Raw genomic sequence first — 27,613 nt, 5'->3', positions numbered from 1 at the left:
AGCACTCAGACTAGACATAAGCTTGTCAGTACTGTTAGAATTAAACTGTATTTCAAGAGAAACTGTTCATAACCTTTTAACAGAACCCCTTTTTAAACTAACTCCCCTCTGCAGTGACATTGACTCTGGGATTATTTCAGAACAGAGGCGTCAGACGGTGCCGGCCCCAGCCTCGCCTCAGGGCCTCAGTCTGCTCCTGATTAATCTGAGAGGGAGAAAACTTCCCCAGAGCCAAACACCCCCGGTCCTCTGCTACAACGGAGTGGGTCATTTCAAAGGAGGGCTGCAGGGGGAGGAAACACCTCTGAATATCAAAAACATTACACTAAATGTTCCAGACCGCTAATCACACACTCAGACAAACACGCTGCTTGGTGCAGACACACAGAGGCATGCTCTAATCTGCAATCCTCATTTTCATAAAACCTCTTCTCCATCTGGGCCGCTCGGCATACTTGTTGTGGTCATTTGCCATGATCCATCCTGTGATCGCCTGTCAATCAAAGCTGTGTGGGCGGCGTTTTTTTACTCGGGTGTTCGATGAACGTCACACAGACTGTATCCCGCAAAGAAAGGCAAGTCTCCTGACTGCATGTCTCGACTTTGGTTTCACACTATGAAAGACATAACTTCATATTTTTGTGGCTGTTTTTTGTAACGCAGCACCCTTTTGAACTGGTGAAACAGCATTTTGAAAATGAAAAGGACTAGGATTTTAGGTGGCCTCTGGAAGTAAAGTAAAAACAAAAAAGACTTTACATAAGGCTTGTTTTACCTATTCTATACATTTTCCAATGAAGTTCAATGCCTGGTAATGCCTTTCCAAGTTTTAATGGGCATCAGACAATGTGTATTTATTGCCATTTACTGTCATGAAAGGTAGGCAGTTGCACAATTGTCTGTCTTTGTGTCTGGTAGCAAAATATCAATATCATGAACAACTGGACAAATTTTATTGGATGTACATCTACAATTGATTAACTTGTTTCAAGATGACTGCCACATCTAATTTACTTTAGCAAACACAAAAATAGTCCCAACTCTGTCTATTTTACAGATATTGAGCTAAAACTTGATGTAAAGTGGCTGAGAGTCCTCCCATCTTATACTCTAAGCACTACTTTTGGCATGCAAGGCAGTGGGCGATATGCATTCCTTCAAGGATTGTTGTTTTTTTAACTGGTGTAAGGGTTAATTTAGCTGTTCTAGTAGCTTCAGAAATAAATTTATTTTATCATTATAAAATAATGTTGCTTTCATTTCATTTTTCATTTTACTTGAGGAGACCAATCAGAAAGCCTTTAAAGACAGATTTTCTTTTTATTAAATGAGTAAAATTGAACTTAAAACACATTTGAATAACATAAACTTTAAAAAACACACATACACAGCTGCCTTGTGACCAAGAGGATTGATTTCTTTAGTCTCTCGTCAACCTGAAGTGATACAAAATCAAAGTAGATGAGTTTAAATGATTCAGGGAGCAGCCAGGGGACAACAGCTGACAGTTGTTCATGCTCAAATAAAATGAGATGTTTTTTGTTTTCATGGTAAGTAAGGATGTCCATTCAGTCATCTTCAAAAATCATTTGGAAATACACAACAAAAAGACCTACATGAGGCTACAACACAGGATGTGAACAGTTTCACAAGCTTAAAACAGCAGAATCAAAGCATTACGTTCCACTGACTGTAGAAAAATTCAATTAAAGACTCTCACCTTCACTCAGAGGTAAGAATTATCTCTGTTTATATGTAAGATACATCCCCTCACCCCCCATACGGCTGAAACCAAAAACAAGTGGCATCTCTCACAAAGGCCAATTCAAATATTTTCAGGGAAAATGTTCAAAGTAAACCGTAAAAATCTTTACTGTTGAGTTTTCAATAAATTTATAGAACAGCTGACAGGTTTGTTACAATGCATCGCATCATTAACGACAAAGAACAAAAGAAAATGAAACATGTCTTGGCTCGTTCTGCCTGCTTTAACATTTTATTAGGTTTTCCCATAAAGCAGCGAGACAGAAAATACATGAAAGAAGAGAGTGACAGCAGCGAGGGTAATTGGTTTATAAAATAAAAATTTAAAAAAGATGCTAGTAACTTAAACCTGCATGATGGATCAGTAATTTGACAGTAAAAAAGTTTCTTTCTGTAACAATTTAAAAACAACTTAAAAAGAAAAAGCATTTAGTATAATTTGGCTGTTTAGTCCAGTGAATTTCTTTTGCTGATATGACACTTTCAATACTCCAACTTTACACAACATTCATTTACATTTACACCTTTTATTTGATCATTTCAGTTATAAATTCTGTTTCAAAGGATTTAGTTGAAAACCCCTGTGAATAACTGTAATGCAAATTTGACAGCAAAAAAAAACAAAAGTTTGAAATGTTTGAGATTGAAGCTGTAACCACAACAGAGGAAAATTACAGCAATTTTATGCAGCACATAAAGACATGAAAATAATCATTGTGTGTTTATCATAATTTATAGAGCTATCATATCATCTGCTAAAGAAGGAAAAGAGATGTCCAACTGAAAGGTACTTCAGTGGAAATATTACATTGTGTTTAAGTGAAATTCTCAGGGACACTTTTAAGTTTGTTTCAAATGTTTTACACCATAATTAATTCTTCTGACAATAAACTGTGTATTTTCTGTTTGAAGTGGGATGGATGGATGGATGGATGGATGGATGGATGGATGGATGGATGGATGGATGGATGGATGGATGGATGGATGGATGGATGGATGGATGGATGGATGGATGGATGGATGGATGGATGGATGGATGGATGGATGGATGGATGGATGGATGGATGGATGGATGGATATGAACTCAGTCAGCAGTTTAAGTCATGCAAAGTATAGGAGATTCTGTTTGTAAATTAACCACTTAAGGCATAAACAGTAATTTAGTTTTCACAGACTCTGCTTCTGTTGTGACATCTGATGATTCATGAAATTTTTGCTGTCTGTTTCTGATGATGCCCACATTTTGTAAAACCACAATTCAAAAAGATGAACGAGAAGTCAAGAGGTTTCTGACACAAAGGGCTTCAAAACCAATTTCCTATTGCCTTTAAACACCCACCAGGAAAACAAAGTGCTTAAACTGAGCAGCAGAAGAGGGAAGACAAACTCCCCGCGAACACACATGTAATATTAAATTTGTTTCCACTGAGCTGATGTGATCATCTGCAGAACACTGACAGAGTGGGACTCTTTCAGACTCAAAGAGCATATACCATCATGTTTTAGTGCTAGAAAACCTACAGATCTTGATATCACTAACATAAACAGATCACCATTGACCTTTTCACTGTTTTCAAAGCAGATAAGTAATTTTGACTTTGGTTTCTGACAAACCAAAAGTTTCTGGGGTCAGGCCTTCATTAAACAGAATCTGCACTGCCATAGTGAATATGATGTGATCAAACCCAGTTCCCCCTCACTGACTGATGAAAACTACTAAACTACAGGTGAGGACACAGCGACTAGGATGAGCTGCAGCTTCAGCCTGAGGAAAGCCACCAGAACTCACAGGTGTGAGAGCAAAATAATAAAAACTTACAGCCATGCAAATTGTGGATATTGCTGTTTTGCAGTGTTGAGGGTCTTGTCCTGAGAATAGCCTACTACTTCTACTTCTGTTGGCTCTGACCACCATCTAGAGTGTCTGTCTGTAGTTTGAGCCACAAATGGCAGGCTGAAGCGGCGGTTACAGAGCAGGTGCCTCGGCTGACATGGCTGCAGCAGGCAGCTGGTTAAAGAATTTAAAGTCACTGTGCAGGTTAGTTTCTAAACATAACCCAGAATTGTTGAGCAGCTACAGAGTAAAGCTTTGAAATATGGTGTTTCTAACTCTGGTCGTCATAGACATAAGTATAGCCAAAATGACAGAACAGACCGTCTTTAATGTGCGGGTCTAGAGGTTTTGTCAGGTGATGCTGTGCTTAAATAGCAAATTGAGGAGTAATGTTGTGCTTTGAAAGCAAACAGGATAAAATTTTGCTTTTATGGACAGCTTTTCTGTAATAAAGGATGTGACTCAGCACAGCTTTACTGAGAATTTGATCATATTACCATACGACCTCATGTTTGATCTTGAGACGTTGATATCACTACTGTCTTCTTGGATGGCCATTATATTCTGCCAGGATTGTATCCATGCCAAGCTCATGGTGTCTCGCCTCACATCATTACGCTACAGCAGCTTTCACCTGTGTGGTTAGATGCCTTGTGGCTTTTTTTCCCAACAACTTTTATGTATTTATCAATTTCAAACATGAAAGTAAATGTTACTATTGTGAGTTATGACCCAGACACAATTTAAAAGGGGACTGCAGCACCAAAACCCCAGCATTAAGTAAAGCTAAGACATCCTGAGCACTTGTGAATTATACATATAAAGGACAGTAACTCAAACAAATCCGCCTGTTGCATTACATGTAAATACTGAACCAATTAAACCTACATTACACACACTCTGTAAAAAGAGATGAGAACTAACATTAAAACACCAACTCTGTTACTTGCTGTTTGCAGTAAATCAGGCACATTGTGGTCAAAGTTAAAGTTTAACTCAGTTCTGTGGTTATCTGAGCAGAATTTAATTTAAATTCACTGATTAAGTATGCCTAACAGAAATGATTAATAACAAAGCCCTTGTGCCATGAAGGAAATAAATATTATGTATTAAAACAAACCGAATGGTTCAAATCCCAGACTTCTAATATGTTTCCTGCATAATATTCAGTCAGAGTGGACTGACTTCAAAAACAAACCATGTGGGAGGGCAGTGTGCGGTACAGCAGAGAGAAAATCGATTCTGAACAAGTCTCATGAGTCTGTGAGTCATAAAAGCATATAGTTCATGAAGATCAGTTTCAGCTTCCCTTTCAAGCAAATGCATTCAAAATATTTCCATCCAAGAACTGCCACACAGCTCCAGAAGAATTTCATCGCTACAGCACCATGGAGTGATGGGAAGCTCACGGAGCGAAAATGAAAATCGCAGCTTGGACATTTAAACTCAAAGCATCTTGGGTAAAATGGGGTTTGTCATGCAGAATTCATAGCAGATCTGTGATGGTATTGTGTGTTGTTACTTCCCTCTCTATGTTGTATCTTTGTGTTGTGTATACCAAGCAGAATATGTATAAAATCTGTGAAATACTTATTTTTTGTTCCAGTAAAAGTAAAGGAACTGAAATAAAGCATTTAAGGCAGTGAGTAGATAGATCTCTTTTGTCATTTTGATTTATACTCAGAATATATGAATATACTCTTGGTGATAGAAATACATTTAGCAAATGATGTCTGATATGGTAAAACTTTTAATGACATGGATCATTAGTTATTTCCAGTCTGAGCCTCCACAAAGTAACCTCATGTGGATAACTGATGTATTACCTCGGAAATCATCAGAGTAAAAGCATTTCCTAGAAAAACAAAAACAAAACAGAAACACTAACCTAACCCCTTCCTCCTCATGGTTTTTTTGTTAGGACAAATACTTTTTCTACTGAACTACAATCCCAATCAGCAAAGCCTATAGTACTATCCTGTGGTAGCTTCACACCAGTTTATTTACTTCAACCCAGTTAGCAGATAAGCAGAGGCGTAACAGCACAATTAAATCCAGGTTCAGTACATACACCTCAGCTTTAAGTCATGGTTTGGTACAGATTGAGTTCAGCAGAGGAAAGATCACCACCATTTTTGTAGTGCTGACTGTTGTGACTAGACTTTTCCCTTCTTGTTTCTCTCATTTTCATTATGATTGGATGTTCATTAATTGGTCTAGTTTACAGAAAATGGTTTTCCAGTCAGGTGTGATGTTATGCAGAGTTAACGTTAATCAACTTTTGGTAGCCATAAATGTCTCTATGTATCCTGTCATGAACAACTATAGCTTGTACGTTTTTATGAAAGCTCAGAAGCAGTGTGTTTGTGGCTATAATGCTGACAAGTGTAAACTTAGCAATGTGTTCTTTTAGAGTATGGTTGCATGTTTGCTGCAATATTGCAAATATTATCCTTGTTTAACAGTAAAATATGCTACTATATTCAGCATTAGATATGCACAGTACAGTACAGCATCTGTCTGTTTTTCAGTTCTCTGTTGTTATTCATTGGCCTTGACGTGAAACGTGTGTTGGTGCTTTGTTTGCATTTTTTCATCCACCCATCCATCCATCCATTTTCTTACCTGCTTCTCCATTTTTGGGTCGCGGGCACTTTTTCATTTATGTTAATTTAATTTATTTGTAAATGTGACTTAAATTAGGATTCAAATTAGGTGCAATCAATTAGTATTTATTTTAACTGTATTTTTGTTTGAAAAAGTATTTCAAAAGTGCCTTTTTGTAAAACTGTAGTTGTGTAAATATTTGGCACAAATATCTTACAATATTGCATGATAAATAGGCATATTTTCAACTTCCCTGTCAACTTTAATCATTTTTTTTACTAAATCATGGTTGGCCGGCGAATGGCTGGCGAACGGCCACCTACCACTGGGCTTAGCCTCTTTTCTGGGGGAAACCCTGATATCACTTAACATATACATATTCTGATTCATATAACATATAGATTCTGATTCTGATTCTGATTCTGATTCTTCTACATACACGCCTAACAGAGACACATAAACATATTTTTGGCACTAATTGAACCCCATACACCTCTAGCGTCAAAAGCGGCGTCATATTTTCTGGTGTCTCGTGAGCGTGCATGACGTTCACGCCCCTAAGAAGGAACCAGCATCAGGTGTTGGGCCGAAAAAAGCGCCCCTGCCATTTTAAAAAGAAAACGAGGTACTGGCATCAACTTGACCACGGACCAATCAGATGAGTACACAGCCAAGTTCGGGCGTGTACGTAAGTATGGCATAACAAGAGGGCCAAGATAGCTTCAGAAATGAGCGGGTTGTCACAAGGTCTTTCTGTGTGGAGCATACATGTTCATGCGTGGGATTTCTTAAGGTACTCTGGTTTTCTTCCACAGTTCAAAAACAAACATGTTAGATTATTAGTGATTATTAATTCACTACTAATTGACCTTAGTGATCAGGGATCTAAATTCTTGGTTGTTTATTGTTGGCCCTGTCATATATTGGCGACCTGTCCATAGCACTGACTGTATATTAAAAATACCAGACATCTGATGGGAACCCAGGACTTAAAGCCAGAAGGGAACCAGAGTCCCTGTCAGATTTAAGTCCCTACAATTAATTATTTCATGCTTTAAAGAAAGGTCATGTTACACAACAATTGTATTTGGGGGAGGAGGCAGGACTTAAAGCTCCACATTATTAGTGCTCTGGAACCAAAAAATACAACATGGCAGCGCCCATAAGTTGGTCCTGCTAGTTTTAATGCCCAACACCAAGAGAAGGCAGGGAGTCAGGGTTTAAATTTCTTAATATATACAGTAGTCAATGGTCCAGAGCGACCTGCTGGAGACTCCAGTCCCCAACAACTGGAAAATGGCAGTAGAAACTAAATAAGTGAGTGAGTGGGCTCTTTAAATGTTGCAATATGACAAAGAGTTAAACATACAAAATAATATTTCTCTAAAATATTTTGTTAAATTCCATGATTGTTTGAGAAAAAAACACTAAGCAGCAGATGACTTGAAAATTTATTCTTAAAAAAAAGCTTTTCTTACATGTCCCTGGTCATCCAGCTCATTGTTGGTGAGTTTGAGCTTGTCGAAACTGACCACCTGCCTCATCCAGGTGTCTCCTGAAGCCAGAGAGTCTGGGTGGATGTAAACCCTTGGGGGCACCGGAGAGTCTGCATTTCCTGCCACCATCCACTTGGAGCTGTGATACACATACCTGCATGAAGAAATGAACAAACCACTGCAAATTACACAATTAGAATCTAATTTTATTTGCAAACCTTACTGATGATGCTGAATACAAATAGATGGTTTTAAGTAGTTCTGATAATGCCTAAATTCAGTTAGTTTAATTACTAATGCAATCTTTACTTGAATGTCACATTTAATACAGAAAGTTAATGAAAATATTTTATGAGTATAATATAGTTGCTTTAAATATAATAACACAACTGTCAGAAAATGCTAAAACGCAGGCAGTAATGTTTTTGCCTACGTCTCGGTGTGTGCATTTATGTGCGTGCATGTCTGTAAGCAAAATGCCTCATGAACCACTGGGTGGATTTATTGAAACATTCAGAAAGTAATCATTGGATATGCAACCCCAAATCTGACAAAGTTGGAACGTTTTGTAAAATGTAAATAAAAATTAATTGCAACAATTTGCAAATTTCAAAAACCCTATTTTATTCACAATGAAACATAGTACAAAAATGAAACATTTAAACTAATAAATTGTACCTTTTTCTAAAAATAAAAACAAGGTCATTTTGAATTTTATGGCAGCAACACATCTCAAAAATACTGAAGCATAAAACCTGCATTTAAATATAGTGTAACCATTTTAGAATAATGTTAGCCCCCCCCCCCCAAAAAAAGAGATTTTCTGATCATCTACAGTTCATAATATCATCAAAAGATTTTAAGAATCTGAAGATATCTCAGTGTGCAAAATACAAGACCAAATGTCTGTGTTCTTCAGGCCCTCAGAGGACGCTGCATTAAAACCAGGTCTGATTCTGTTCTGGACATCACTGATGGACTCAGGAACACTTCCACAGATCACTGTCTGTAAACACAGTTCACTGTACCATCCACTAATGCTGCTTAAAGCTCTATCATGAAAGAAAAAGCTTTGATAATCTTTTTTTTTTAATCTGACATGAAAGGTGTCGGGTGATATGCCATCTACAACTGTTTCTGACTTCTTGTTGTGCTGGTTTCATGCTCTCAGATGTTTGTATGAATCATGTTTAAGTTCCACAGAGAGTTAGTGAAGGTCTAATATTCCCCCTTCATCTTACTGTTTTCAAAACTTGTTTGAGGTCACTTCATGGTTTTTCCAGTTATTTTGAAGCCTGGTTGGATTAAAAAATGCCTCTAAGTGAGATCTATGTACTGGAGAAAAAAACTCCAAACACAAGAGCAAAATTAAATATTCCATATGCAGTCACTCGCTCGTCTGCTTAGTTTTAATTAAGCCGTAATGTTTGATGAGTTTGATCACAGTGGGGCATTCCAGTCATTAAACAGCAGGAAGAGGGAAAAATAAGAGTGAGGAAAGGAAAAAAAAAAAAAATTGTTTTTTTATTTTTTATGCAACTGACAAACCAAAAGTTAACTTCGCATAATAAAAGAAAACAGGCAGCGTGAGAGTTGAAAAAGATTTAATAATTCAAAAAGAAGGACAAAAGAAAAAAAAAGAATAGAAAAGGATTGTGCGACAAAGAAAACAGAGTTCATCATGAGAGAAAACAAAAGAAAAAACAGTGATATAAAAACAGTGGACAGAAAGTAAAAATAAAAGGAAAAAGAAGAAGAAGAATGAGAGAGTGAGGTTAAAATAAGTAGAGGAGAGAGAGACTGGGAGGCACAGCTGTTTGCTTTTAGTTCAAGCCTTGCACTCAGTTGAAAGTGCTTTATCTGCAGCGTCTCTGCCAAAGTCATCACTCACTCCTGAAACATGGACCAAACTTTCATTGGGTACCCTGCCCTTTTCTGCCACAAAAAACCCACACATGAACACAAAAACAATAGAGTACATTTCTGTGATCGCTAGCAAATATACTCACAGACTGCCATATCAAATAAAAAAAGTCCACTCTGCGTGAAAATAAGCTATCCATATGTATTAGATTTGTGAATTTAAACCCTAGCCTTTCTTGAAGTAATGCTTATTGTCCATCACCTTTTATGCTAAGATCAGTTTATGTTGAGAATTTCTGGAAGTGTAGCAATTTTGGTCAAAACCTTGGTCCAATCTAGAAAATAACATCTCATGTAATATTGTGATAACTTGCATGATCTGTTAGCAGTCAGGGTATGTGTTGTGAATGACTCTCATCTACTACCTCACCAAATCTTAGCTCAACAGTTGCAAAACTCACTGAGTTATAGCCATTTTGTGCTTGCTGTGATTGTTTTGTTGTGGTGACCATCTATCATTGGGGTGACTAAAAAGTGAATCAGTAGTAGATGTCTACCCAATTATTATTGTCTAAAAGAATTCATTAAAATCTGTTTAGTGTTTCAGGAGATATTTTGCTAACAGAGTGGATTCTAGTAGTTAATGGCAAAGTCTTGCACTCAGCCTATTAGTAGGGGATCAGTGTCAGCCATTGACACAATAAAGTGTCACTCAGTATTTTTAAAACTGTCAGAGTTGCAGCTATATTTGTGTTTGATAAGATTACTTTGCTGTGGTCACCATCTTTAATTAACTCCAAAAGTTGATTAGTGTACATGTATAGCCAATGGCTACTTTTTAAATGTTTCATCAAAATCTGTCATTTTGAATTTGATGAAAGCAACACAAAAAGTTGGGACAGGCCCATGTTTCCCACTGTGCAGGCCAGTTCAGCACCCAAACTCTTCTACTCTTCTACTATGAAGCCATGCTGTTTAATGTATGCAGTATGAGGTTTAGCATTTGTCTTGCTGACATATGCAAGGCCTTTTCTGAAAAATATCTCTGGATGGGAAAATGTTGTTCTAAAACCTGTATATACTTTTCTGCATTGATGGTGCTTTTCCAGATGTGTAAGCTGCACATTCCAGAGGCACTAATGCACCCCCATACCATCAGAGACGCAACCTTTTTAATTGTGCATTGATAACAGGCTGGATGGTCTCTCTCCTTTTACGTACACAGGATATGGTGTCCATGGTTTTCAAAAAAAAATTAAAATGTTGATTCTTCTGACCACAGATCAGTTCTCCTCTTTGCCTCAGTTCATTTTAAATGATGTTTGGTTAAGAGAAGACAGCAGTGTTTCTGGATGATGTTCACGGTTGGCTTCTTTTTTGCATGATAGAGCTTTAACCAGCATTTGTGAATGAAATGGCAAACTGTGTTTACATACAACCATTTGTGGAAGTGTTCCTGAGTCCATGCAGTGATGTCCAGAACAGAATCAGACCTGTTTTTGATGCAGTGGCCCCTGAGGGCCCTAAGATCTCTTTGTTTGTTAATGTTTGTATGACCATATGATTTTTAGATGTGTTGCTGCATTCAAATTGAAAATTACTTTTGTTTCTTAAAAAGTGGTACAATTTCATTTGATATGTCTATGGTGTTTTATTGTGAATAAAATATGGGTTTATGAGATTTGCAAATCATTGCATTCTGTTTTTATTTGCATTTTACACAACATCTTTTGAGAACTGGGGTTACTAATGAACAAACAGCAAGATCTAAATGCAGGTCATTTAGCTAAGTTTTACAGCATACTCACTAGATTAATAACTTGCTTATAACTTGTTGTCCAGAACTTTTTAATGACACTAATTATTTGTTGTGGCTTGAATCTAAATTATGAGAGAAAGAATAGTCAACTAAAACAGTAAGCAGGTGTTTGCTCATAACTTTCTGCAAGTTCATCAATAACCCTCTTCACACAGTCACAAAAATACATCACCATCACAGCATTTGTGCAATCCCATACCAATTTGCTTAAACGGCTTATGAAAAATACCTCCGCTCTCTGTTAAAAACTAAAATCTAAAAAACTGTAAACAGCTAAAATAGAAACTTATCTACTATATCAGCTTCCTTACACACGTTTCTCTGACTTCTGACCTTTACACACACACTCACAGAAGGTGCTAGGCGTTCCTGTCATTTCCTGTTTGGAGTGCTGTTTATAGTTATGATCGGCGTAGTGAGGAAAGTGTTAAGGAACGAAGAAACTTTAGCCCCAAACAGGACTGGAAATCTGATTAGTCCCTCCGCTTTCATCTTCCATAAATCTGCCATCTGGTACCGGCAAGATCAGTGAAGACTAGACTTTATGTGACACTCTTACAGGACAGATGGGGGATGAGGAAAGGGGGAAAGGGTGGGGGTGGGGGGTGGGGGCAACATCAAACCATAAAGCTGAGAAAACTGAACTGTAATGAACGCTCTCCCTGTCTCATTGACATACACCCAACACGCAGCTTCGGGAGGTACAGAAATGCGCACATCCAGAAAAAAGAAGCAAAAACAGGTTGTCAATATGTGTACATGTGTGTTTTATTCATGTGGCACATTAAAACACATTTACACACACTGCTGAGGTTGTGTATTGAGTTACTTTACTGACAGAGTAAATATTCTAGATCAACTGGTGTGTGTATGTGTGTGCACACACGTTGTGAATTTATAAAAAGACTTAAAGCTTTGTGTGAGATCAAGTGTGTGTTCTCATATTTCCATCCATATGACTCGATGTCCTCACAAAGATTCATGTTTCATGTTTTCATTTTCAGGGTTATAAAGATGACTATTTATAGGGTGATTATGATTACAGTGATTAACCTAAAAATTAAAATTAAAAATCCTAATTGGTTCAGATCAGATTCAGGTTCACTATAGTAGCATGACCAGCCATGAGAGTGTTAATAAAATAGAAAGGGCATAATAGAAAAAACATATTTAAATAAATTAAAAAATATATTTACAAAAAAAAGAAATGATGGAGAGTTTTAGATCAATTTCTGTTTTGAAAATGTAGATGATGATTAAGCCTTACGAAAAGATTGTCCTCTCAATTTTGATAAATACCTGTTTTTTATTTCTGTTTATGTACTACTGAAAGCTACGTGTGATAAACTCAAATTTATTAGGTTAGTGTTAAAACAAAGTGTGGCTGTGTATTAGAGAAAAGTGGTCTCATAGTTAGGACTCTAAAAATAAGACGGCTTTGTTTTCGGACGGTAAAAAACAGAGACAGGGAAAAGGACCGTGCATTACATTAAAATTACCTGTGGATAGTTTTGTCTCTTTGGTCCTCGGCAAGATTTAAGTTTAAAAACAATTGATCAGATACTGTTATTCTGGCAGAAATGTTCTGATATTTCTGCATGAAGTGCTACACCGAGCTGCTGCCATATGTGCTTGAAAACGACCACCAAACCCTGTGAAAATAATGGCGTAGTGCTAATTTTCAGCGATGTAAAACTTTATAAAACAACATTCACATGAAAAGCTATATTTTTTTTTAAGATTGGAGTCATTTTAAGATGGCAGCAGTCTACTTGCCATTAATGTTACATTAAAAATGGGATTCTGTTCAATTCAGTGACTTTGCAGATGAATAACATCAGTGTTGGAGTTTAAAAAAAAAAAGAAAGTCCTCAGATGTTTGGAAACACATTCCTGTAGATACATTAGTGTGTTTCTGTGTCGGTGTGGATACCTGTGTGTTTTTCAAGCAGAGCTGCAAGCCCCCTTGAAACACATTTAAAGACTCAATGAGCCCCAACATTTGACAATGCAACCTGAGCCAACGTTCATATAAAAAGGCTGCAAAGCAAAGCCTGAGCAAAGCAGGCAGATCATACAAAGACCATATTTCCAGACACCAAACTCCCAAAGACTATGAGACACACCAGGGACAGATCCCAGCTCAGTTTGTAAAACCCTGTGATAAATTGTCCAGCCTGGAAGAAAATCCTATTTAATTTTACAAGACCTTCTGGCCCCTAAAAGTCCTCCATGATGTCTTGCTTTGCTGGTAGGGGGAGCAGGGGGAGCAGGACAAGCAGCGGCGCTGAGCTCAGTGCTCTGGTGGAAACTTTACACTTTTAAACTGTGATGAAACGAGTGCAGGAAGGTCCGATCACATGATCTGATCTCAGAGTACATTAACGTTACATGTGTTTTTATGGTACTTTCATTTCTTTGTGATGAATCTGGTTCAAATCAACCTGCCTTGCAGAAACAGATTAAATATATCTTTGCCCCACTCCAACTAACTCACTGTTTTTGTAACACCGAAGTCTCTGCGTTAAAAAACACCAAACTGCTGTTGAAATAAACTGTGCTGGTCTTTAATTAAACCACAGAGAAGACACAGAACTTAACTTTTTAAATTATTCTAAGACATTTTTCACATTTAGATTGTCTTTTTATTGTTAATATTTATTTTTTAACTGAACGTATTAGGAAAAAAATGTAAATATGTTTTGTTCACATAACTGGATTCCAAAAACGCAACATCTGCCTTTAAATAAAGCTGCTCTCTGTAGCTGTTGGACACTTTTTCAACACTTTTTGTTTTATTATTTCATTTTTGCGAAGCAGTTTTCAGGGGTTGTTTTTTGACAAGTTTAATACAGAATTATGTCAAAACATTTTCCAGTGCTTTTAAATTACGTATTTCTCATTTTACCCTCAGTTTTACCTGTTTTGTCGTTAGGTTTAGATATTACTTTGTTAGGGTTAGGAAATTATCATTGTTGTTTTCCACAACATCCCAGGAATGTGCTGGATTTTGTTTTACAGAGATTATTACACGTCCTAAAACCTGCTCAGGGGTTGGACGAGTTGTTTACCATCTGATACGCAGTTTCTCTGCTTTGCTTTGAAGGTTTATTTTTAGACCCTGAATCCAACTTTATTCCTAATGTGCTCATCAGTTTATATGAATGTGTTCAGGACCAATACAACTAAAACCAACAGTAATCCACTAATTTCAGACCTAATCATTGAAACTAATTCAATCAAAACAAATACCTGACAGTCATTTAATAACAGTTTGATTCTTATTACCTTTTTTTGTAATATAATCACATCATGAAATTACAACAATGACATCTCATTTGTGGGATTTAAAAATTCATTGTTTACTTCAAGTGTTTGGTAAATATGTTAAATTAAAGATTTATAAATTACTCAACAATATTATTAAAACAAAGGTTTACTGATTATCTTTTTCTAAAACAAACTATGAGACTGCTAAGTATATTTTATATATAAATATATTTTATGTTTTTTTTAAATATACATATATCAGAGGAGCTGATCGGTATTAACTAAATCCCTTTAACAAATTGTCATTTGAATAGTATAATGTTATTTGTTGGGGTTTTCTTTTTTAGATATTATGTGTTTTCTTATTTATCTGTTATAAAAATGATATTGAGTTTTGCAGCTTGAAATACACACTTTTTATTTGATGATTTGTATTAAAATTCTTGTCTTTGTTAAACCAGACATGGTGGATCAATGTGCCACACAGCTGTGATGTGTTACTGTTTCAGGAAAGTTGGATGAAATTATGTTATGAATGAATTAGTTTTGGGATGAGTAACACAAACAGCTCGAGGGATTTAGAGGAACGGTTCCTAAACTTTTCAGCTTCTGACCCACAAAGTAACAACGTCAGAGACATGTGATCCCAGCTACTTCTGGATTACAAACCTCACTATTAGATCAATTAAGCAAGACAATCATAAACTTTTCATTTCATTTTAACTACACTAACCGCACTCTCTTGGAACAATCATGCCGAAAATAATATGATGTTTGCAGTCAGTTTTAAATTAATTTTTTAATTCTGGAAATCTTTTCAAGACCCCAAAATTTGATGTTTAATGACCCACAGTGGGGTCCTAACCCCAACTTTGGGAACCACTAACTTAGAGTTTATGTGCAAATAAAATGTGTTAGACATTAGGCAAACAGCAGCTTTACAGAAGTTTTTACGGGTCTAGCTCTAATTGAGATGTGGCGATGGATGTTGGGGAGTTTACTCCCATGACTTCAGCGTACCCCTTTCACACAAGTAGGACAAGATTTTATTTCCAGAGGGTCATTTTGACTTAGTTAACTGGTTTAAAGGGCCACAAATTGAACACACAGTATGCTGTTTGCATCTGTTATATACAACATCACATCATTTTGCAAAAATACATGAAGAAAGAATTGCTTTTTGCATGACAACGAAAACCTAGCAAAGGCTTTGTAAGAGTATTCTTTCAGGCAAACATGTCAAAATCCCTTTAAGGGCTTTTTATCACCCACCTTTCACAGCAGCAGGCAATAATATGTCTCATGTTTATTTGTCTGCCTGTTAGCAAATTATCTCATGAACCAGACAATGAATTTGAATGAAATTTTCAGAAAGTAATCATTGGATGCACAGCTACACTTGATTAACTATTGGAGTCAGACCAATTTAAAATAGCCACCACACCTGATCCTTGTAGACACAAAAATGGCTATAATTCAGTAAATTTTACAGATATGAAGCAGATATGAAATTTTATGTTATAGTAGTGTAGAGTCATCCCCTTTAAATTTGTTTTTCTTATTTTGATAAGTTTAGCCCAGTTGCCATGATTGGTCAAAATATACCATTACTTTTTTAGCATATTAAACATAATGCTTGTAAACTGACACTTGTGAAAGTTAATTAAGATGTCGATTCTATAAATACTTAGTCCTTTTTGTTTGACATGTCATCCTATATAATTGTCAGCACAACCTTTGACCTTAAAAAACTTTCAAAAGAATGTTGAGGCCCATTTTAGTAAAAAAAAAAAAAAAACTCTTTTCATAAACTGTTTATGCAGACATGTTTTCACTTTCCTTACAAGTCATTACTAAAATTCTGTTTTTTATTCTTTTATTTTGAGTAGTTTTATTTTCTTTGAGGACATTTAGGATCGGATTGAGAGGGCTCAAAGGCCACTCCTGGCCCTCGGGCCTCCTCTTGCCCTATGAGCAACAAACCGAGACACCGGTTCTGAATCTGTTGGTGAACATCTCACATTTCTCTTAGCATCTTCATTTCTAACAAATGACAAAAACAAACCAGTTAAACCTCCACAGCAGCAGGTACACACGCAGCTTTTCATTTTCTTTCCATTCCAACTTTTTTTCCTCCTAAATCTACCTTTAGACATGAATGTTGAATGTTATCCTTCTTGCAGGCAGCTCCTGGCTCTGCTGTAGTTTTCAGCAGGATGATGAATACATTTCAATCTCCCTGCTCTGGCTCTGACTTCAGGGACCAGAACTATGAGCCAGAGCATCAGTCTTATAGCTTATCCAGAGAAATCCATCACATACAAGCCGTTCTCCAACACATGCATGCTTTAATCACTTTTACTTCACTTCACTGAGGACAACTGAAGTGACTTATTCCTCTGTAGTGCAGTTAGAAGATTAAAAGTATTAAAAAATGAAAGAAAAACCTGCTGCAGTGTCCTTGTTTAATCCAAATCCTGTTACGAATGACTCTAACATGATAAATGTTCTGCAGATGAGACAAACCTAACAAGAGCAGAATATTTATGCAGAGACTGATGTTTGAAAGGGGTCCAGGAAAATGCAGATTTGTGTCCAGTTATTGCAGCAGTGGGGTGCAGCTCTGCTCTCGACTTTGCACACAGAACTGCGAATTCTGCGAGCCGTGCATTTAATAAAACTATTACTGAAGGCTCTGAAGGCTGACGCTGCTGTTTTCAGACTAGAGTTCTTTGGGGGGGTTTTCGTCATGATCAACAGCATCTGGAGATTTGACCTTTTTTCAAGCACAAGAAACAATTCCAACGAATTTTAGCAGCAGAAAAGCATGTGAAGCCCTAAATGTCTCATTAAAACTTTAAAAAACCTCTTCTTCTAAAGCATGTATCAGGAACATACCTGTATCTCTTGTTGTCCACAGGCACGATGTCCATGGCGATGTAATACTGCTGATGGGGGTCCAGGCCTGCAATTTTGACTCTCATAGCAGGAAACATCCTCCTGACAGGGACAAAAACAACAAAAACATCTGATAAAGTGATGGCAGTTTGTTCCGATAAAATGCATCCAATCGGCCCTGAAAAATAGTTTTACAGGTGAAACCACGAGGCCAAAAAAGCCTGCTGGTTATCTAAGACATCAGGAATGAAGTGAAGAAGTCGAGTGAGAGTGGATTAAGGCACAGCACATGTTCAGAGGGAATTAAAGTCAGCTTTTGATTGATGTGGGGGAATTATTAAAAACACGTACGGAGGACAGCATCAGAAAAGTCAATGTTTTTGCATTTGTGATCAAAGGTTTAAATGACTTTATATATAGTGTTTTTGTTTTACCAAAAATTGCAAAATTCTTCCTTCTGGATCTAATTTCTTCACTGAAATACTGAATTATCTTGACAACCACATGTGCATTAATTCATCAAGTAGACTGAAGTTATTGTATTTGTACCCTCAATTTTAAGTATAATCTGCTTTGCTACACACTTCCTCATTAACTATTTTTTGATTAAATCCATTTTATTCATCATAAATGTTTGTAAATACTTTTGCTTATCAGATGCATCTGAACATTTTTCCCCTCAGGACTAAATACATTTAAAACCTGAAAAAACGGAAACATGTTATTTTCTAACAAAAAAGTGATGAAATATACCCTGAAAAACACAAAAGGAAGAACTGTTTCCTAGGTTTTATAAACATAAGCTATTTCTTGGAGTTTTTGAACTCAGAAGAGCAAAAAAGTGGATCTGTCCAATGTTTAAATAAATAAATTCCTTAATAGGTTTGTTATTATAACCACATAATGCACACAATTTTACCTTTTCATAATCATGGAAATATATTAAATCCTAAATGAAACAAAGAAAAGAATGAAGCGGGTGGGGTTAAAAAGGTTTGTTGCTCTGGACACATGTGTTGGTGGTTTTTTAATGTTGTATGCTGACTGTTGTTGGTCTTTTTGGACCAATAAGTCATAAAACCACTGAAATAATCTACATTAGCTGGGTCCTAATTATTGTCTACAAAACAAGAATTAAAGAGGGAACATTTTAATTTAAATATAGTACCCTTTACCACAGTAATAAAAAGGTATTTTGCAACTCAAAAAGAAATGTTTTCTTTCTTTTCTAATATTTCAAATGAAAACATGCGTGTGTCTCCATCATTCGCTGAAACAACAACATGACTGCTGTTTGTCAGACAGGAACTTTTTATATAAAAACATTAAATCTCACGGGCATTGTTTTTCCTTCAAGCATTTTTATTTCTTCTTTACCATGAAAACAAATCAGTCTGCAGCTTTTCATACAGTAATCTGGTGGTAATGAAGACATATTACCTCATAGTTAATGAAACAGACTGAAAAGATTCTTTTTTTTTTTTGCTCACATATTTATGAAAATTTTACTAATCTAGTCTTTTTTCAAATGTGTCAACAAATCCGATTTATTTTTCTATCCCTTTTTTAATGTAAACGAATTTATCTTTGACAAAGTCGTTAAGGAACAACTTTAATTTTCACCTTTCAGTCAATCTGACCTTTGGCTTTTTTTTTTGGACATTTTTATCTCAGTCCTTCGCATCAAATTTTCTTTTTAAAGAAGAAAAAAACTAAAAAAAAATATAAATCGGCACAAGTGACCAATAATATTACTGCTGTTTTTAAAGGCTGAAACTGATGTAAAGCCTACGAAGATGATAAAGTCTACTGCTCTTGTGTTAAATAAGAGTTGGTGGACACATGTCATCCTAATTCTCTGCTTTGCCCCTTTTTTCATTTAAAGCTCATAAATCCGGACCTGCCTAATGAGAACACAGACCTGTTTTCCTGTACCCCTCACCCCCTTACCCACTCCTCTCTGGATTTATGGTCTTATTATGAGCAGGCCGTGAAATCCACACACGGCTGGGTCCTCCTGCACTCTGCTTCAGCGCAAACTCACCGCTGCTGCTGCGCGCTTTTATTTATGAGCAGAGTTACCAATTTCATCCTAATTTCTAGCAGCAGCTGAAGGCAGAGAGTAAGAGGTTTCAGCCTGACGTCTGAGCAGGCAGCGAGGAGTTAAGAAACACGAAGTCTGTGTGTAATAAACAGAGAAATAGAAAGTTAGATTAAATTTGGTCTTAGATCCGTGACGCAGACTGTGCTAAAGATCAAAACGCGCAATTTTGTCTCTTTGCGGGAAATAAAAAAATCAAGTGTTAGTGTCTAAAAGCAGCCTAAAGGGACGGGGAAATGGGTAAAAAGTGACACAATAAAACCCCAAACTACTTTTCTCGTTATTAGAAAACTGTAATAATTCCAGCAATGCTGCGCACTTGTATCAAACATATGTTCGTTTAAACTTTTTAAAAAAAATCCAAAATATTAAATGCATACGAAGAGAAAACAATAAGTGGATATTGTTTAATTCATTTACAGAGAAGATGACCGGGGTCTCCCGGCGCTGCGGGCCCCAGCAGCGGAGCGGGCCAGCGGGGAGAACAGGTCCTCCTTCCTTCAGGACCCGCAGGTCAAACCTGTGTTCCTGCTCGGCTTTTGGGACTGCAGACCCGGGCATGTTACAGAGGGGTAATTAGAAACAGCTCTCCCTGAGAAAGGCCTGAGAGGAGCGGCGCGCATGTGCAACACATTAACACCCTCCAAAAGGCTCAGAACCGCGCGCGCGTTTCTTATTTAAAAAAAAATAAAATGACATGCTTGTGAGGTTTTAAGCCAAGCTTTTGCTCTGAATATTTGATAACTCTATGTGCACCCACCTGCCCGCCTTGGTGATGATCATCTCCGTGCCGATGTCGTGGAAGCGCTTCCAGAGGTCCGCGCACTGCAGCTCCACCTGGATCTCCTCCATGGAGGCCGGGGGAGACGCGTCACAGGGGCCCGGGGCCAGGTCGGCGGGTGAGCCGAAGGAGCAGGACGTCCTCTCGGCCAGGCCCTCTCCGTCCGAGCCGGGACTCGCCTCCGAGTCTGAAAAAAAAGAGAAGGCTACATGAGAAGAAACATCGGAATTGATGCGCGTTTTACGCAGGAAACTTGGCGCAGAGTGAGCGCGCAGCTGACTCAACATCAGCTGCAGCTCAGAGAGAAGCTCTGGGTGGGTGTCAAAAGCAGAACAAATGCTGCGTAAAGCCTCAGAAATGTGACGAGGGAAAATGATTCTATTTTAATCTGCTGCAAATGAGATTTCCCGACAAGTGATCCTTCTGGAGCAAGTTTATTAAAATCACATAAAGAGGCCATATGAAGCAGATAAAAGCTCATTTCAGCCTGACATAGATCCAGACCTACAGGAGAGCTTTCCATCCATTCATCAAGATAACCTCAGCCTTTTCTTAGAATTTAACCCAGCATCCTAAAGACGCAGGATGGGAAGTACAGGGTCAGCAGACAAACCTGTACACCTTCACAGTTTAAGCTCACAACTCAGTTTGTTTTAAAGCCATAAAGTAAACCAAACTAATTGCTTCAGACTTTAACACTTTTAAGCATCCAGTTTTCTCTAACTAACTGTACCCCCCTCCAAACAAAGATGTGCTCTGCTTCATTCTGTTTCTTAACACTTGTGCGATCTGATTTAAACTTAAAAACCTTCTGAAATTCAATATTAAGATGTATATGGGTGAGGAATGGAGGCGTGGGAGTTGTTCTTTCACCTCAGAGCTGCATTTTGCTGGGATAATATCCTCACAGGCTGGTCAGATTTAAAACTGCATATGAAACTCCACCAATAGCGTCATGACAAACAAAAACGAGGAATCTAATATTTTATTATTTACTGCAGCCTCCGACACGAGGCTTGGCAGAGTTTAGAGGTGCACAAACACAGTTATGCCAACGCCGGAGAGAGTCCTGGGCCAAACCGCTGCAGAGCAGGCCAATCCAACCCCACTGGAAACAAGAGAAGGAAGGGAAGAGATGAAGATGGGAAGAGTGAGACGAGGAGAAGGAGTGCTGAGAGATGTGATGACCCCAGAGAGACAGTGAGAGAGTCCTCCCATCATCTTCTTGGGAGATACTGAGTGTCACTTCACCCAGAGAGGACAGTCTCACAATTCTTTCTCTGAGCTGTTCACACTCAGGCAGCTGCTCCTTCACACTTTGTAAACACATACTGCTGGGATAGAAAACGAGCAGGATGGACAGTTCACATTCCTAAAAACCACCTTTAACTCTGGAGGTATATACAGCTGGAGTCATAAAAAGAAATCAAGCAAACAAAAGGCCATGCGTTCAGCAGATCTGGCCTATAAACAGACTTTTTTTTTATTCTCCATCACAAAACTGCTGTGTAGTTTTGCTATTGAGGTGTTTTTCAAATATCGGCACCTGCATATATACTGAAGGTATTTTATAGCTCAAATAAACAGGAAAAAGAGATTTAAGCATGCTACAAATCTGTCATTAATAAATATATTCTAAACTAAAGGAGAAATTTCTGAAGCAATTTTTAAAGATGTCATTGTAGCTACTGCCTAAAATTCCAACACACATCAGCTTTTTGCTCTAAAGCCCAAAAGTCAATTGGGACTTACTTTAGAAATAATCCAAGATGACAAAATGCTCATATTTTGATGTTTAAACTGCATAAGAAGAGCAAAGAGAACCAAGAATTTACAGTTTTACAAACAATTTCTAAGCTCAGGTGTGCTGGAAGTCAATGAGATTCTGGTTGTCCACACCCTGCACTCTGTGAGGGACTTAGAGAAAACTAAGGACTAAAGCAGTGAGACACAAAACCTATATCTGAATGTATAAACTGTATAAGTGGAAAATGTCAAATTTGCTTAAAAGTCATGGTGTGGGACATCACACTTAGTTACACATTCTGGAGTAAAAACAAACTATTAAAGACATCAAAAAGTTTTAGAAATAAAACTTTCTGTGGACTTTTACTTATGTTTCTGTGAAGTATAAGTCTGTGCTGCAAAGCTCCAAAAAGGACTGTTTCCTCATTTATTTGACTAAAATCCCATAGTAGCATATCAGTAAATTATTTACAATTTGTTTTTTAGAATTTTGCCGACATTGTACAATTTACTGCTACCAAAAGTCATAGCACACTACTTCCAATCAAGTCGGTTTTATAATCTTTGGAAATGGTATTTCTTCCAAAGAAGAAATGAATCAAAATGGACAATTTATGGAAGAATAGTAATATGAATTTAAATAATTTAAAGGCTTGTATATGCTCCTTTATAAAGGCTTTGTGATCAAATCTGAAATCTACTCTAGTGTTTGCAAAAAGCTTGGCCTAAAAAACTATACTTAGCACTCTAGTGTCTGTTTGTTGGTGTTTGAGGCAGAAGTTGTTCAGAGGAGTCAGATGGCACCAAAAAAGAATATTCAGCCTGAATAACTCTGAAATACAGGCGAAGGGAAAAGCAGGTAAAGAAGAAACCTGTCGTTAGAGTGGAGAACCTCCTCTGACACTCAGCAACTACACACACACACGGTCAGAGGTCTCATCCAAACATCACAGAAGAGAGACAAACAAATCTCCATACAACTGATTCATGCATCTGTTTAACTTTGTGTCGAGTCAAAGATCGGAGCTAGAGTTAGCTCCAGTTTTTAGCCTCCTTCTGTGCTCATCCTACCAAACATCTAGCATGCAGAAGTTGCTGCAGGTTGTGTACAATGATGTCATAAAAAACCCAGAGGGTGGAGTGCTATCCACATGTTTGCAGGAGTGAGAACATTCAAGGTTCAGGTCTATGCAACATCTGGATTGATCTGTAAACAGGAATATTGTGACAATCTCTTATCCCACTGATCCTGCTTCTCACTCAGGCTGGTTGATATTTGAGAATAACTATGCTCTTTTATATTTTATGTATACGTTTTAGAAGTTAACAGATATGACTTTCTCTTACACCGTTGCAGATGCAGAACTTTAGAAATCATATCAGATCATACAAAACACCAATTTTTAAAAGGTTTTTGGCCTAAATGTATTTTTATTTAACAAATTAAAACAAAAATTGCTTAACTTAAACAGATATTTAACAAGCCTTCGAAGAATATGTACACTAAAAAAACATAAATCAGCATATTCGCCAAAAAAAAACCCCGTAAATTGTGGCCTACAGAGAGCTGGTTGCTGATGCAGCTTCATTTTCTTACTTGGTAATTCAATAAGTATGCACAGGCGTAGGCATGTGACAATTTTTGAAGAAATTGCCAATATTGGCTGATTAAAGGCACTTGTTGCACTTGTTGAAGTCAGTTCATATATATATATATATATGGTCATATGGTTTTTGATGGTTTTTGTAGCTTTAAGTTCAAAATTTGTAAGAAACATTTGTGAATGGCTGCCAAGTACCTGCATTTATTGGCCTATGGAAACAGTTGAAGGGACTGAAAATAGGTCAACATTGGTATCGCCCATGAAAGAGCCACTTCGGAATGAGAAGTCCAACAATTTTCATGTATTTGTGCATATATTTACGCTCAGAATTGTTGAGTAAAGTATGCTTTGTTGACACTGAGTGTGGACCTAGAATTGCATATAAATACATTTGGAAAGTAAACACTTTCAAATTGCAAAATTTTAAATTCAGGAAGACCTTTTTTATGTATATCTTTAAAATGGGTTGTCCAACTAATTGGTCTATTGTATATGTATATACTAATTATACTTTTTTTTATTTTTAATGACATTCTGTGATTTGTTTTCATATTTATGCATGTATTTATGGACCTGAGTTGGCTAAATTAAGTTATGACTGATTGATTTATTTTTTTTTATTTTTTTAAATAAAGTCAAATCTTTAATGTCTGATCTGAACTGACGGGAAATCTGTCCAATATTTGCTGTGGACTGACTGTCTACTTCTCTCTCTCTCTCTCTCTCAAACACACACACACACACACACATTTGGACTCTGCCTCTTGTGGTTCCCGATCAGCTCACACCAGTCCTTATTAAAACGAGTCAAAAGCTGACATTTGGTCCCTAATGAGTCACATTTTAAGCAGCTCAGTGCTGCACATCAGACTTTCCTCAGAGTTCATTTAGTCGCATCAGTGTTGGTCAGGAAGCTGAACTCAGAGGCTGAAAGGTGCTCGGAACTAAAATAAATGGGTCCTATTTAATATATAACAAATAAATTAATTTAAAAACAAAACTTTAATGTGAATTTTTAAATATAAAATACTTATTAAAAGTTTTTGTTGAATTATCGGATATATAATACAGGCTCCATTACAAAGTAAACATTTATTGATTAATTAAAAAAGCTGAAATCCACACAATTTGGGGGCTACTATAAGTCAGTTTAAAGAACAGGCTCCTGCCTTGATTTTAAAAAATGTGAGCGTGTAAAAAAAAATTTTTAGACGTTCAAAAAGATCCAGACTGAAGCAGCCAAGACATGTAAAAGGTTGCGGGTCAAATATATAAAAGAGGGAATACCTGTTCATTACATTCAAAATCGGTGGATTTTGGCGAATTCGTGGAGCTGAAATAGATTAATTATTTGGTAACCTTGAACCCGGCGCGTGACTCAGAGAGAGAACACCTGTCCCGCTCGAATAGATGTCTCTGCACCAGGTCCAACAGAACAGCCTGCCTCGGGGGTCTCAGTTCTGTCCTGGCTCTTATCTTCCTGCAGCTCGAGGCCTGCTCTCCTGCAGCTGCAGGAAGAAATCAGATCACTGCGTTAAAGGATTCCTCTAAAACCGCATCATCTCACCGCAGAGACTCACTGTTCCCCGCCGGCGCTGCCTCTGACCCGAGCAGGACCCACAAAACCTGTCAGGAACCCGCCTCAATCAGAGGGACCTGAGGGGTGTGCAGTAGCAGAAAACTGGGGCGGTTATTCACCCACAGACTATGAAACCAGATAAAACAGGAAAATAAAATAATGTCATCCGGGGACTGAAATGACACGAAAGTCCTTCAATTAAGCTTTCAGTTTTCCGACTTATTTTTACCCTTTTAAACACACACAGCGCGGCTGCTTCTAATCAACGTTCACTCACACCTCCATCATTTAACCGCAGCGCAGACAGCGCTATACTTGAACAACAACAAGTTGATCGGAGTTCATCGGACTCAACTCTCCTCATCAAACCCGCGGAGAAACTGGAGGTTTCTGATCAGTCTGACGCGCATTTAGAGCGGAGAGGAGCCGCGCGTAAAGGCGCAGAAGGTCAGACTGCAGAAACACTGATTTAACAAGCTGAGAAAAAACACACGAGAGGTAACATGACTCTCTGACATGTCTGAAGGAAAATATATTTAAATGAGAGGCATATCTCTATTTTCACAAGATGCAAAGTTTAAATTGCCAAGACGCAAAAGAGGTTAATCAGAGCTTAAATTCTAAACAAATCAACAGGCTTTTTTATCTACCATGAAAGCCCCAAAAAGCTGAGGCATCAGGTTAGAACTCCAAGCAAAGAGTTCGTGTTCAGATCAAATCTGATGGGGTTTAAAGCTTCTTAGGTCTGCGTGATCTCCCGCTCACCTCTAAAGACTGAGCACCCAGATCAGCAAGCGGCAGGACAATTTTATTACACGTGGAATTGTGATACTCTCTTGTTATTATTTATAATTATGTTAAAGTTTTGTAATTTGATGTGTTTAAATGAACTCCAAAGACGCTAAAATGACAAGCGTCGCAGGACTTTCCAAACGGAAATTTGCCAACAGTCTGCATGTTTGTTTTCAGGAAATAGAAAATAATTTTTAAATTGATATTTTTAAAGAGATCCTAAGGTAGCAGCTTTTTTAAAATTTTAAAGTAAAACATAAAACGTCTTTCTTTTTTATATAAATATTTCTGTCATGTTTCTTCTTTTACGCACAGCGCGTTTTTCCATTTTTGCAACATGTCTGTTCATGTTTTGGCGAAATATTTAATGACCCTAACATTCTCCCATCATGCTTACATGTTTTCTTTAAATTTTGCCCACTTTTTATTTCCACCTGATGGGCTGTCCAACCTCACAAATGCCTGGTGTTCTGGTCTGAGAGCGGCGCGTTTCTGTTTTTGTTTTTTTGTTTTTTTCCACAAACATTTAAGAAGGTTTTTACGTAGCGGACAATATCATGATAAGCATCTCCTCTTTGGCAGTAAAATGCATGAAATGGATTAATTTATTTGTCACATTCAAACAGCAGGTCGAGGTCGAGGTCGAGGCCTTTTGATTCTGCGGGTCTGAGACCAAATTTAGCCCAAACTGAAAGCAGATCTAAACAAAACTTTACATTTTGGCGCATAATTAAAAGTATTATTCTACTGATGTTCCCACTTTCACAAAACTTTTATAAACTGTCTACTTTAATAAATCTGTGTTCCTGTCAGAAAGCGAATACGCCACGAGTTTTAAAAAGTTCATCTACACCAAGGATTTAAAAGAATCTGTGGTGGCTTTATGGGAAATGGGCTCTGATTCAGATCTAACGCAGGTCCGGACCTCCGGACCCTTGAGGCGGTGTTGGTGCATGCGTGTCTGCGCGCAGACTGACCCGGGTCCATGTCCAGACAGTGAGCCGGATCCTCTCCGTCCGCGGCCAGGCTCTCCATGGACAGCTCCAGCTCCTTCTCCTCCCAGCCCCGGAGCTTCCTCTTCTTGTTGGAGCCGATCAGGGCTTCCACGGAAAACGCGTGGGCTCTAGAGCTCAGGGCTGCGGCCGATCGCCTCCTCTCACTCATTTCTCTGAGATCCACCCGAAAACAAAAAACAGATCCAGTCCGTCCGTCCAGAGCAGTGAAGCAGAACAATGAAAAACAAAGGGCAGAGGGGGAGAAACTGTACACGTCAGAGTTTACAGCAGGGCGCAAACTCACCAAGAGTCCAAAGTAATCCAGACTGAGACTAGAAGCACCGCGGGGAAGTTCTGAAGGCGGACTGAGCCATCCCGAGCTCAGGTTCGAGTCCGGTCCTTCTCCTCCCTCTGTCTTTCTTTTTCTCTTTCTACCCCCTAAACCTCTCTCTGATTGATACTCA

General features: G+C 37.7%; 1 protein-coding gene across 1 annotated transcript in view; it reads right to left on the bottom strand.

Annotated features, from left to right (window-relative positions):
• Positions 1-27,613, bottom strand: part of tbx15 (T-box transcription factor 15) — a 38,727-nt gene extending 11,114 nt beyond the window's left edge. The window contains exons 1-5 of the mRNA XM_017430185.3: positions 27,454-27,613; positions 27,132-27,322; positions 20,413-20,620; positions 17,552-17,653; positions 7,684-7,855 (exon numbers count right to left, since the gene is read on the bottom strand). Coding sequence (XP_017285674.1) covers positions 7,684-7,855; positions 17,552-17,653; positions 20,413-20,620; positions 27,132-27,318 — 669 coding nt within the window. The 5' untranslated portion in view covers positions 27,319-27,322; positions 27,454-27,613. The remainder of the gene's footprint in view (positions 1-7,683; positions 7,856-17,551; positions 17,654-20,412; positions 20,621-27,131; positions 27,323-27,453) is intronic.

Source organism: Kryptolebias marmoratus, linkage group LG6 (genome assembly GCF_001649575.2).
Source record: "Kryptolebias marmoratus isolate JLee-2015 linkage group LG6, ASM164957v2, whole genome shotgun sequence".
NCBI classification, from domain to species: Eukaryota; Metazoa; Chordata; class Actinopteri; order Cyprinodontiformes; family Rivulidae; genus Kryptolebias; species Kryptolebias marmoratus.
This window is presented reverse-complemented; position numbering and strand designations above follow the sequence as displayed.